This window comes from Staurois parvus, unplaced genomic scaffold (assembly GCF_062004578.1).
Source record: "Staurois parvus isolate SC_StPar_1 unplaced genomic scaffold, SC_StPar_1.0 ptg000021l, whole genome shotgun sequence".
NCBI classification, from domain to species: Eukaryota; Metazoa; Chordata; class Amphibia; order Anura; family Ranidae; genus Staurois; species Staurois parvus.
In genome coordinates this window covers 2,592,057-2,606,058 of record NW_028317817.1, presented here as the reverse complement: position 1 = coordinate 2,606,058, position 14,002 = coordinate 2,592,057, and the positions used below count along the sequence as shown (strand labels likewise).

The 14,002-nt window shown below is 42.0% G+C and overlaps 1 protein-coding gene across 1 annotated transcript in view; it reads left to right on the top strand.

The window, feature by feature from the left end:
- The window catches only part of GPD1L (glycerol-3-phosphate dehydrogenase 1 like), a 71,086-nt gene that overhangs the window by 21,499 nt on the left and 35,585 nt on the right, over positions 1-14,002 (top strand). Inside the window, exons 4-5 of the mRNA XM_089690778.1 lie at positions 3,726-3,864; positions 11,274-11,386. Of these exons, the coding sequence (XP_089546904.1) occupies positions 3,726-3,864; positions 11,274-11,386 (252 nt within the window). The remainder of the gene's footprint in view (positions 1-3,725; positions 3,865-11,273; positions 11,387-14,002) is intronic.

The following is a 14,002-nucleotide window of genomic DNA, read 5'->3' as shown; positions in this document are numbered from 1 at the left end:
TACCCTTTCTACCGGGCATTTCTGCTAGAAGTTATAGCTGATGTTTTGAGCTTTTTTTTTTTTTTTTTTCCCAATGTACATGTTACATTATTTCTCAATCATACAGAATAACTTTCTATGTATTGGTCAAGGATTCTATGTTCCGAATGTTTGTTTATCATTGCTCAATCTACAATAAAATTCTTTGTGAAAGAAACGAAAAGGTGTGTGTTGCAAAAGTCTTGGGCAGTTGTGAAAAAATGCTGTCACTTTTTAAAAATAAGTGTTCATTTATTTTTAACAATTAACAAATGGAAAGTAAAGGAACAGAAGAGAAATCCATATCAAATCAATATTTCGCGAGATCACAGTTTTGCCTTCAAAATGGCATCAATTCTTTTAGGTACACTTGCACACAGTTTTTGAAGGATTTCAACAGGTCGGTTGTTCAAAACATCTTGGAGAACTCACCATGGATCTTATGTGGATGTAGGTTGCCTCAGATCCTTCTCTCTTCATGTAATCCCAGACAGAATCCATGATGTTGAGATCAGGGCTCTGTGGGAGCCAAACCATCACTTCCAGGGCTTGGTCTTTACATTGAAGATAGTTCTTAATGACATTGGCTTTATGTTTGGGGTCATTGTCCTGCTGCAGAATAAATTTGAGGTCAATCACACAACTCTCTGTCGGCATGGCATGATTTATAAGTATCTGCCTGTATCTCTCAGCAATGAAGACGACATTTGATCCTGACCAAATCTCCAACTCTTTTTGCAAAAATGCAGCCCCAAACTTGCAAGGAACCACCAGCATGCGTCATTTCGGTGAACAAACTGCATTTTGCTACAGTCAGATGTTTCAAATTTGACTCATCAGTCCAGAGCGCCTGCTGCCATTTTTCTGCACCACAGTTCTGTTTTGCATAGGACATGAAAACAAGGCTAAGTGACTCTACTATGCACAGAAAAAAAATAGGAACTGAGGGGTAGAAAAATGACAGCAGGTGCTTTTGGACTGATGAGTGAAAATGTGAAATATTTGGCTGTAGCAAAAAGCAGTTTGTTTGCGATGGGCTGTAGAGCGGTACAATGAGTGTCTGCAGGCAACATGCAGTTGTGGTGGAGATAGCAGCATGGTGGAAGTTTCTTGCAAGATTGGGCTGCAATTCCTTAAATGGAGATTTTGGCCAGGATCAATGGTGTCCATGCTCAGAGATACAGGCAGATATTCCTCCTTCATGCCATACCATCAGGGAGGCGTGTGATTGGCCCCAAATGTATTTTGCAGCAGGAAAGCCCCAAAGAGTTTATTATATATTTTTTTTTTTTTTTTTTTTTTTTTTTTTTTTTTGAGACTGTTCAGTAAATGTAAAATCATGTTGTATTAATTTGTATAACTAATGTTTGAGACCTGAAATGGTTTAGAGTGTTTTTAATTTAGAAGTTCAAAACTTGTAATGTTGTTTAACATACATTTTCTAATTGGTAGCAAAATGAGGTACTTCCAAACATACACATTCAATATGGGAGATATGGCTTAAAGCGTGACTATTAATATCTTGAATGTGCAGATGAATCGTAACTAGATGCTGACAGTCACAGTGCCGACCAATAAAAAAAGCTGTCTAGCCTGTACTGTCATCCCTGCACTGAGAGGAGAGCGAGCCACGGGATTTCAAATCCCCAGACCTATGACCAAGACTATGGGTGCTCGTACTCTCCAATCAAAAAGGGTATCTGTGCATCCCTAATACAAATACATTGTTAAGCTTTTTACATGTATTTCTATTTTAATCTAAAAGTTAAATGCGCAAGTCAAAGATTTTTAGTTTTGTTAAGCCGATCTTGTGATCCAAGCAGCCTTGCCAGATAGCATATCCAAGTCAGTGACCTCACTTTTTTTTTTTTTTTTTTTTTTTCTTTTTGAGAGTTCAGTTTCCACAAACAGAACTAAAGAGAAACTGTGTATCAAAGAAAATGAACTTTCCATCTCCAACACAATACATGATACAAAGAATGCTGGTGCATTTAATAAGAAAAAGGGCATAAACGCACTCCGGAACAAAGAGCGTGTATACCAAGTTTATTGTAATCACATAGGCGTAAACACAGTACTTTAATAGATGTAAAAAAAAAAAAATACAATATGAAACCAAGTGTATAAAGAGCACCTGCCGATATCCTGAATGGCTCGAGTATCAATTCTGCCATTTATGTAGTCATAACTATGTGTTTTAACCGCTAGCCTACAGGGCACTTATAGCCCCTTCCAGCCCAGCCCAATTTCCAGCTTTCAGCGCTGTCACACTTTGACAATTGGGTGGTCATGCAACACTGTACCCATATGAAATTTTAATCATTTTTTCTGACAGCTTTATTTTGGTGGTATTTAATTACCTCTGGGTTTTTTATTCTTTCTTAAACCGAAAACCACTGAAAATTTTGGAATTTAAAAATGTTTTTTCTTAGTTTTTGTTATAAAATTTTGTAAATAAGTGATTTTTCTCCTTCACTTATGTGCGCTAATGAGGCTGTAGTGATGGGCACTGATAGGCTTCTCTGATGGACACTGATAGGTGGCACTAATGAGGAGGCACTGGTAGGTGGCATTGACAGGCATCACTGATGGGCACTGAAAGGTAGCACTTATATGGCACTGTTAGGCGGCACTGTTAGACGGCACTGATGCACACTGATAGGCACCACTGATGGGTGTCACTGAAAGGCAGCTCAGATGGGTACTGATATGTGGCATTGATGAGGCACTGGCAGGTGGCACTGATGGACACTGACAGGTGGCGCTGCTGGGGCTACACAGATCATCAGGGCACACTGATCATCAGTGCCCTGATGATCTGTGTACATGTCCCCGCTGAGGAATGCCGATTACCGGCTCTCCTCTCGAGCTGTCAGCGTGACAGCTCGTGAGGAGAGAAATGCAGATAACAGGCATTTCCCTGTTTACATGTGATCAGCTGTGATTGAACACAGCTGATCACATGACCAAGCTGATATCTTCGGCTTTCTGTTGATCGGTGATCCGCTGTGTCCGAGGGACACAGCGCACCGCCGATTGCCTCGCTGCGCACTCCTTGAGCCGCGCATGCACGGTTAGAATGGGAGGACGAGAGAACCACCTTGCGTCCATCATTGTACTATATGGCGGGCGGGAGGCAGTTAAATAATAAAGTGACAGATTAAATCTATGTAATCCGTATATAGACACCCAGAGATCCTCAATATGCAAATAACCTATATAGGCGAGAGAAAAGGTATACAGTGTGTAAAAAGGGGGAGGGCAGTTTGGGACCTGAGCGCCATGGCTGAATGAAGCCATGGTGCCTGTGTCCTCACTTTTATGTGTAACAATGAAGCTGTACAGTTTTGGTACCAACTTTGTGAATGGATAATGAATGAGCAGTAGCACACTAGTTATGTTGTACCTGTGCTCTCCTCTCCTGTAAGCATAGCTGAATTGTTGACTGACAGCACGAATTTTGAATGCTGCTATTCATGGGATTATAAATTGCAGTTATCAAGCCAGCATATATCTATGGTGTGTGGGTTTTTTTTTTTTGTGTGAAATGAAATGTATGTTTGTTTAAATAATCCATTAATTAAATTTTGTTTATCCATCTGGAATTCAAATTCACACAAATGTTTTTCCTTGACCATAGGTAGTGCATTTTGTTCCCCTGTATATTTTATACTTTTAAAAAAAAAATTATTTATTTATATTTTCAGGGTATAGACGAAGGCCCAGAGGGTCTGAAACTCATTTCTGACATTATTCGTGAGAAGATGGGAATTGACATTAGTGTACTGATGGGGGCTAACATTGCAAATGAAGTGGCTGCAGAGAAGTTTTGTGAGACCACAATAGGTAAGTTGCATGTAGCTTTACTTGTGTGTACTTTCATATTGGAGGATCCTTGTTCTGGGTGCTTATCAATCAAAGTAACACTGAAGGCTGTAAAGCCCAACTCCAGATGGGGGTTAAAAATGCTTCCTTTTGCAGCGGGGCTGCGTCCGTATTGTAAGGGTTAATCGCTAATGTCTAGGGGATGTAAAAGCAGTTTTAATACTGCTGTGATGCTCTCCTATACTCCGTCAGTGGACTGTCCCTCGTTGTCCTCACGTCCAGTGCAGGGCTATGGGTCCTTGATTGTTCTTAATGGAGGCAGAGAAAATCTGACTGCTGTATTGTAGGGGAGAAGTGACTACAAGCATTGATCATACAGCACAAAGGGGCCTGCGGGAGCAGAGGATTAAGTAGGTAAAGGTCCTTTTCCAGGTCCCATAGACATTAAGAGCTGTTCACCCCACTACAAGGGAGGACTTCTAGTTCCCTGGAGTCCAGCTTTAGGGTTCCTGCTCTTGCCTTCCTTATGGGGAAAATATTGAGGAATGTACACGAACTGCAGAGCATTCCTGCATATTTGTGTGGTTTTAATTCTATTTTATTCTACGGGGTGTCCCCCCCCCCCCCCCCCCCCCCCCCAATTTTAATTTACCTGTACACTCGTACTCCTTTTCTACCTGACACCCCTCCAAGCACATCTGTAATATTGTACATTTTCTGTTTTTGTTTTATCTTTTAGTTATCAAAGAATGCTATTAACCATGGATGCCATATTAACCACTTCCCAACTGCGCTATAGCTGAAGGAAGGCTACAGTGCACTTGTCTAGTTCTGGGAGGATGTCCATGGATGTGCTCCCTGAACATGCCCCAGTGGTGTGCTCCCAGCGCCGCCGGTGATAGCTGTGTTATCCAGACACAGCTGATCACGTAATATGGTAAAAGGTCAATCACAGCAGCCTTTTACCACGTGATCAGCTGTGTCCAATGGCACAGCAGATCACCGGGTAAATACAGTTGCTGGTTATCGGCTGCACTTTTCTCATGCTGTCACAGCGGGAGGAAAGTACTGCCGAGACCCGGCAATTGTCCGCGAAGGGATCGGCACTGATTATCAGTGCCACCCACTTGTGCCCATCAGTGCCACCCACCTGTGTCACCATTTGGTGCCTAGTAGTGCCCGTCAGTCAGTGCAACATTATCCGTGCCGCCTCATCAGTGCCTATCAGTGCAGCCTCATCAATGCACACTAGTGAAGGAGAAGAATTACCTGTTCGCAAAATTTTATAATAGAAACAAAGAAACTTTTTTGTGTGTGTGTTGCTATTTATTGGCAATATTTTGAGAGCTGGAAATCTGGAGACAGTTTCTTTCCAGCACAAAAGAATTGCCTTCCTTGTGTAGAACAGAATTGCAGCAGAGCGTTGGAATACATATGTTTTGTTACGACAAGAGGATAAACCTCTGTAGTAAAGTCGGTAATAAAATCTGATTTTTTTAACCCAGAAATGAGTGGATTTGCTGCTAATATCTTTTGACTTGAGACCAAGCCAGCAGACATGGATGGAATCCTCCTTGTCGGGGACATTTTGGGCATTTTGCAGAGCCTATTAGGCTCATTGGGAATTACACATACTGTATGCTTTTGATTTTTAAAAGTGTTTTTTTTTTTTTCCCTTCCTGCATAAGTATGTGCATTTTTTTTTTTTTTTTTTTTATTTTTAAAGGTGAACCTAGCCTTTAAAGCAGGACTCCATCAAAATTTGTCTGGACTGCATGATTTAACTGCTCATTTTGTTCAGGGGCACAGCGAAAGGCTATGCTTACCCAATCCTTCAATCCTCAGGAAAACCATGCTCCCCCCTCACATCCAGTGGTGGCCTGTTTCTGCCGTCCTCATGTGTAAAGCCAGTCTTTGGGCATGATGGATGTCAGGAACAGTCCACGCACAAGACCGCTAACACGCAGGGGGACAGGAGCAGTAGGGTCCGGTCTTGCGCTTGGAGGATCAGCAGATTAGGTAAGTATCTCTGCTTCCCTCACCCATAGACAAAAATGAGCCTAAGGAAGAAGATATTACTGGCCAGACTCTAACTTTATTTGTTAGATATTTCTGAAGTATTAAAGGCTCAGCTTTGTAGACGTGCTTTTATAGTAGATTTTTTCAGATCATGTATTGTTACATAATATGGATATTAATTTCATTACTAGGCATACAGTAATACATTAAACTACATCACCCAGCAGACACAATAAAAGCTATTTATGTCCAATCAAGGAATATATTCTACACAATCGGACACAGAATTTTTTGCCCTGCCTAATTTCATTACATCTCCTGAACATCTTGAAAGCGACAAATAGGAGACATAATGTTCTAACTATCCAATTTCATGCTTTGGAAATCCGGTAATAATGTGACACCCATAAAAATTATTCAGGTTTATTTAATATGTATATTATAATGGTCATTAAAGTTGTAGTTGATGTATTTTTTTTAATACTGCATGTTCAGCTGCATTATAATTGTGCCCTTTCTTTGAGAGAGAGATTCAGTGATTTTTTTTCTTTTTTGGGGAAATCTGGAAAGGCTAAGTGGGTGTTGGGTATTTTATAACTGTCCCCTTATCTACTGTGACCCAAAATACTGCAACTCCCTCTACCTATTTTTTCATGTTCAGGTGTCTTTGGGAATACTCAACCCAATGTGTAGGACAGCAGAACTTGGAAGTGTAATTGGAGGCAGGGAAATTGGTGATTTTGCTGATCCTTGAAATTATTTATTATTATTATTCAGGATTTATATAGCACCAACAGTTTGCACAGTGCTTTTCAACATGAAGGCAGACAGTACAGTTACAATACAATTCAATACAGGAGGAATCAAGAGGGCCCTGTAAGTTAGAGCTAACAATCTAAAAGGCAGGGTAAAGTGATACAAATGGTAGTAACTATGGGGGATAAGCTGATGGAGAAAGTGGTAATACAGTTGTTAGCTGGAGGCAGGATAGGCATCTTTTTTGAACAGAAGGGTTTTCAGAGAGTGCCTAAAGGTGGACAGAGTAGGAGATAGTCGGACAAATTAGGGTAGGGAGTTTCATAGGATGGGAGATGCTCGGGAGAAGTCCTGCAGGCGATCATGGGAAGTGACAAGGGAGCTAGAGAGTAGGTCTTGATATTGTATTTTTTTAGGGCAGATTTATATTGGGTGAAATCTTTGAGACTACACCACAGATGCTCAAGATCACGGCTACGTTTTTTGAGACTTCTGGCATTCTCTTTGCCAGGGTTCTGGGCCTGATTCTGTGTGTAATAAAGGGGTCGAACTCGTCCATGGCGGAGGACAGGAATCTGTTGTAGACAGAAGTGGTTAGATTGGGGCAGGACGGGGGTGAGATTTTGTCAGAGGTAGTCGGTAGCAGAATAGAGAAAAGAGAGGCAAAGGTCTCTACAGATAATTGTTAGGCGGTTGGAGGGAGAGGAGGCAGAAGACAGGGAGAGAGTGAAACAAACTAGGTGGTGACGGGCGGACTGACAACTCATGGGGCCCCCGGGCAATAGGGGATCATGGGGCCCCTGTGTCCTTGCCCAAACTCAAAAAAGCCTATGAAAAAGGTACCAGGGGCATCTCATGGTGCCCCCTACTGACCCCGGGCCCTCGGGCATTGTCCGAGTTTCCAAATGGCCAGTCCGTCCCTGGGTGGTGATCAGAGAGGAAAAGGATTGTCGGAGAGATTGCGTGGAGTGCATAGGTAGGAGAATACAAGGTCAAGGGTGTTACCATCAGAGTGAGTAGAAGCATGTACCCATTGCTTCAGGTCAAAAGTAGAAGTTAAATTGAGACCTTTAGAAGTAGCAGGAGTGTTAGTATTAACAGGAATATTAACGTCATTGAGATTGTGGGAATTTCAGAAGAGAGAAAGTAGGGTAGCCAGGCAGAGAAGTCATCAAGGGAAGTTGATATTGGTCCAGGGGCCGGTAGATCACAACAATACTTTAGACATTGGAGAAAATAGACATATACAGCGAGCTTCAAACTATGAGGGACGGAGAAGGAGGAGAATGTAGAACCTGAAAGGTGCTCTCTGGGAATAGGAGGATTCCCATTCCACCTCCTTTCTGTCTACTGCATCTGGGGGAGCGAATCCAGAAAAGGCCACCATGGGAGAGGAAAGCAGGAGAAGCAGTGTTGGATTTATGAAGCCAGGTTTCTGCAACATCAAGTAGATTAAAGGAATTCGTGACAAAGAGGTTATGGACAGAGGCGAGTTTGTTGCAGACAGAGTGGGCATTCTAAAGGGCATAGGAAAAGGGGAGGCTAGTTTTGGGAAGAAGAGAAATGGGAACTAAATTGTGTGTATATTTCACTTTCTTAGTAAAATCTACTAGCGGATCCCCAACCCGTCTTGCATAATATACTGTAACCTCGAACCTCTCAATTCTCGCTCAACAGTGACCTCTTCCGATTGTTTAAATCTTGCGACCATAAATCTTATCTGGTGTTAGCCGTGCCTGCACAGTGATACACCATAAACTTGATTAGACTGGTATTTCTACATTGGGACTAAGGGTACAGCCATCTTAACTACTTTTCTGTCCACGGTAATATTTATTTATTTTTATTTTTTTCACACATGGTAAAGTCATCTTTTTACTAGAATACATATTTTCTGAAAGCAAGTCCTGTAGAATAAAATTTTCGGGGGGGAATAAATACACTAAAATTAATTTTACCTCACATTTACAGTGTTACTAAGCCCACAACAGTAAAATCAGTCTGTATATGCAGTAAAGCATGCTTGTTATACTCACTGTGGAACCTAAGGGGTGAATCCTTCGCATTTTGTAAAGGCTGTTTGATCCTTCCTTTCTTCTCTGCCCCTCCTTGTTGAAATGACTGCTTGATACAGACTTAATCTGTAGTCGCATGCACATGCTCAATTTGGTGTGTATTGTTAGAGGATGTATATATATATTTTTTTTCTTTCTTCTTGGGAGAGTGCATGTGATCAGCACATGGCCAATCGGTACTGTCCAGACAGAGGGTCAGGGGTTTCACATTTCCTAGAGCAGAGAGAACTCCTACAATCTTTAACCAGTGCTCTGCTGAAGTCACAAGACTGCTCTAACTGTTGATGAAAGTATTTAGCAGTTTATATTTACTAAATTAATTGCATTTCCATTTTGTGTGTATTGTGGGAGACCAGATATAGCGAATGCAGTGTCCTGGGTTTAGCATCACTTTAAGTGTGTGTAATTATATATTATACACACAGGTCCATATATATTTGGACATGAACACAATTTTTAGTTTTTTTTTTTTTCCTAGGTATTTACCAAAACATATCCAGGCTAAAGTTATACAATGGATATGGGCTGAAAGTGCACACTCTCAGGTTTAATCTGGAGGAAGGGTTTAGGAAGTATAGCTCTTAAGAGTAGCCAACCCCCCCCCCCCCCCCTTCTTTTTTTTTTTTTTTTTTTTTTTTCTTTGGGGGTGGGGGACCAAAAGTACATCATGCGTTCAAAGGAGCTGTACATGCAAGTAAAACAGGCCATTGTAGGGCTTCAAAAACTAAATAAATCCATCGGAGAGGCAGCAGCAACACAAACATTAGGAGTGGCCAAATCAACAGTTTGGTACATTCTGAGGAAAGAAGAACGCACTGGTGAGCTCCGCAACATAAAAAGGCATCGAAGTCCACGGAAGACAACCGTTTTGGATGACCGCAGGATCCTCTCTATGGTAAAGAAAGCCAGATTAGACTTTGCCAAAAAAAATCTAAAAATAGCCAGACCAGTTCTAGAAAAGCATTCTTTGGATGGATGAAACTATGATTAATCTGTATCAGAATGACTGGAAGAAAAAGTGTGGAGAAGGCTTGGAACAGCTCACAATCCAAAGCACACATCATCTGTAAAACATGGCGGAGGCAGTGTGATGGCATGGGCATGCATGGTTTCCAGTGACACTGGGTCAATGGTGTTTATTGATGATGTGACAGAAGCAGCCGGATGAATTCTGCAGTGTTTAGAGATACTGTCACCCCAGATTCAGTATAATGCAACAAAGTTGATTGGACGGCGCTTCACAGTAAAGATGGAAAAAGATCCAAAACTCACTGCAAAAGCAACCCAGGAGCTTTTGAAGGAAAAGAAGTGGAATATTCTGCAATGGCCGAGTCAATCACCTGAGCTCAACCCAATTGAGCATGCATTTCACTTGCTGAAGGCAAAACTAAAGGCAGAAAGACCCACAAACAAAGGACAACTGAAGACAGCTGCAGTTAGAGCCTGGCAAAGCATCAGAAAGAAGGAAACCCAGTCTTTGGTAATGTCCATGGGTTCCAGACTTCAGGCAGTCATTGCCAGTAAAGGATTCTCAACAAAATATTAAAAATGAACATTTTATGTTTGATTATATTCATTTGTCCAACTACATTTGAGCCCTTGAATCACAGCTTATCGCATGTAATATAGGAAAATACCGGTTATCGGCATTTCTCTCCTCACGAACTGTCACGCTGACAGCTCGAGAGGAGAGCTGGTAATCTGCATTACTCAGAGGGGGCATGTACACTGATCATCAGAGCACTGATGACCAGTGTAGCCCCATCAATGCCACTTGCCAGTGCCTACCAGGGCACATCACTGCCACATATCAGTGCCATGAGTGCTATCCATCAGTGCCCATCAGTGCAGCTTCATTAGCGCACGTCAGTGAAGGAGAAAAATCACTTATTTACAAAACTTTAAACCGAAACTAAGAGTTTTGGGGTTTGTTTTTTGTGGGGTTTTTTTTTTTTTGTTTTTTTTTCTTCAACATTTTCAGTTCATTTTGGTTTAACAAAAAAATTTAAAAACCAGAGGTGATTAAATACCACCAAAAGAAAGCTCTGTCTCAAAAAAAAAAAAAAAATTTTCATATGGTTACAGTGTTGGATAACCGTGCAATTATCATTCAAAGTGTGACAGCGCTGAAAGCTGAAAATTGGCCTGGACAGGAAGGGGGTATAAGTGAAAGTAGGCAAGTGGTTAAAGGCCTTTTGAACAGCTGAAACTGAGATGTGGCTACCAGATAAGATGTGGAACTAGCAATGGAGACTTATTCCCATCTAGAGCTCTACAAAGCCTCTGGGCTCCAGGACCCACAACAGAACTTAAACAAAGTTTATTATTTCCACATCAGTTCTGAACTGTGGAGCCCCTCACCATGTGTAGATGAGAAATCCTAGATGGCATGTACACACCAACCATGAATGTAAATAGTTTAGTTGGCCTTCTTACAAAGCAAGTACAGTATTTTGTTTTCTTAAAAAAAAAAAAAAAAAAAATTGTTTCAGATTTGAGAAGCATTTAATGGACATCTGTTTTGTGAAACAAACTTTGCGGAATGTTTTTTTTTTAATGCAGTACATTGTTTTTATCCAGGGAGCAAAGTGCTTGAACATGGGTTTTTATTTAAAGAACTTCTGCAGACCCCGAATTTCCGTATAACTGTGGTGGACGATGCAGATACTGTGGAACTTTGTGGTGCCTTAAAGGTGACATATTTTTGTGTGGTGTGTTTGTTTGTTTTTTTTTTTTTTTGTTCTTTCCTCTTGTACATCTCTGCAACTCTGGTATAAGTCTCTTTCTCTCAATTGCTGTTCAGGTTTATTTATTTATTTTTTTTATGTGTGAAAATGTCTTGTATTTTGTGCTTTTTGTATAGCATTTTGGCATTTTAAATAGCATTCTATTTTGCCAGATAGGAAAGGGTTTACAAAACTAAAATTTATTACCCAACATACACGGAAAATATTTGTAATTAGAAATATTTTTTTGTTTTAAAGCTGAACTCCAGATATTAATCATTAGCCGCCCAGCCTATAGCTGTTTGGCGGCCGCAAGAATGCTCTAGCTTTCCAGGTGCACGCCATTTGGCGTCCTCCCGCACATACGCAGTTCGCGCGGTTGCAGAGCCGTGCAGCGGTGCGATCTGTCACCGGCCGTGTACCTTGGACACGGCCCATGACAGATCTGAGTACCGGCCCCCGTTGCCGGTACCATGTGACCTGCTGTGACCAATCACAGCAGGTCACATGACAGTTGTATACAATGGATGGCTTCATTCATGCCATCCATTGTATACTAGTGTCTAGCTGTGAATGGTCACAGCAGGTCACATGCACATAGCTGTGATTTGGCCACTGCTAATCACATGACAAGCACAAAAAAAAAAAAACCTGAATGAATCGATTTCATTCAGGTAAATGCTTGCTTATAGCAAAGTAATTCTTTGCTATAAGCAAATTGTGTGTAAAAAAAAAAAAAAAAAAAAAAAAAAAAAAATGTAAATTTTTTAAATTTCCGAAAAATTATGACAAATACAACTTCAAAAAACTCGCCATTCCTCTTATGAAGTACGTCGGACTGTCTACTCTGCAAAAAGGGGTCATTTGGGGATATCTGTACTATTCTGACATTCTTGGACCTCAAGAAATTAGATTGGCTGTCGGTACTTCAGGATTGATCTATACCATAGTTTGTGAACTCTATCACTTTCCTACAAACTAAATAATACATCCTAATTTGGGTTATTGTCACCAAAGACATGTAGCAGAATACATCTCGGCCTAAATTTATGAACAATTATTTATTTGTAAACTTTTATAACCGAAACAAAGAAAAACGTATTTTATTTTCAAAATTTTTGGTCTTTTTTTGTTAATTTAGCAAAAAATAAAAACCCCAGCGGTGATTAAATACCACCAAAGGAAAGCTCTAGTTGTGTGAAGAAAATGATAACATTTTAGTTTGGGTACAATTAGAGATGAGCGAAGTATTCAAAAATTCGATTCGACTGATTCGGCGAATTCGTGGACAATATTCGATTCGAGTCGAATATATTCGCTGTGAATTTAACTTAAAAAAGGGTGTTTCTAGGCTTCAGAGAGACTTAATATTAGTGCAGAACACTGTACCTTTAATTTAAATGCCCTTGGAGTCTGCTGGGGAAGAGAAATAATACTGTCAGTCAGTATGACATGCAGATGAGTGCCGTCGATCTTAGAATCACCGCACACTTCACTCATTTGGCCAGTCACGGGGCCAAAACCAGAGTGTGGAGCCACAGTGTGGCGGTGGAGGCAGCAGCAATGGGAGGCCATACAGCAACCTATGACAAAATGGAAACCAGCAGGAGTGTGAGGAGACCTCAAAGTGGCACATGGCAGAGTGGGAGCAATGGGAGGCGGTACAGGGACCCATGTCACACTGTGGACCCAGCAGCAGCGTGACCAGGCGGTACGGGGGCCCATGGCAGATTACAGGCCTGGCAGCAGCAATGGGAGGCCCGTAATCTGTCAGCACCCTATGACAAAAAATGGAACACACCAGCAGTGTGTGAGGAGACCTGAAAGTGGCACATGGCAGAGTGTGGCGATGGAGACAGCAGCAATAGGAGGCCGTACAGGGACCCATGAGAGACTCTGGACCTGGCAGCAGCATGAGGAGGCGGTACAGGGGCCCATGGCAGATTAGGGGCCTGGCAGTAGCAATGGGAGGCCCGTAATCTGCCAGCACCCTATGTCAAAAAATTCAACACACCAGCAGTGTGTGAGGAGACCTGAAAGTGGCACATGGCATGAGACACTGTGGACCTGGCAGCAGCAGGAGGAGGCGGTATAGGGGCCCATGGCAGATTAGGGGCCTGGCAGCAGCTATGGGAGGCCCGTAATCTGCCAGCACCCTATGTCAAAAAATTCAACACACCAGCAGTGTGTGAGGAGACCTGAAAGTGGCACATGGCAGAGTGTGGCGATGGAGACAGCAGCAATGGGAGGCCGTACAGGGACCCATGAGAGACTCTGGACCTGGCAGCAGCATGAGGAGGCGGTACAGGGGCCCATGGCAGATTAGGGGCCTGGCAGTAGCAATGGGAGGCCCGTAATCTGCCAGCACCCTATGTCAAAAAATTCAACACACCAGCAGTGTGTGAGGAGACCTGAAAGTGGCACATGGCATGAGACACTGTGGACCTGGCAGCAGCATGAGGAGGCGGTATAGGGGCCCATGGCAGATTAGGGGCCTGGCAGCAGCTATGGGAGGCCCGTAATCTGCCAGCACCCTATGTCAAAAAATTCTACACACCAGCAGTGTGAGGAGACCTGAAAGTG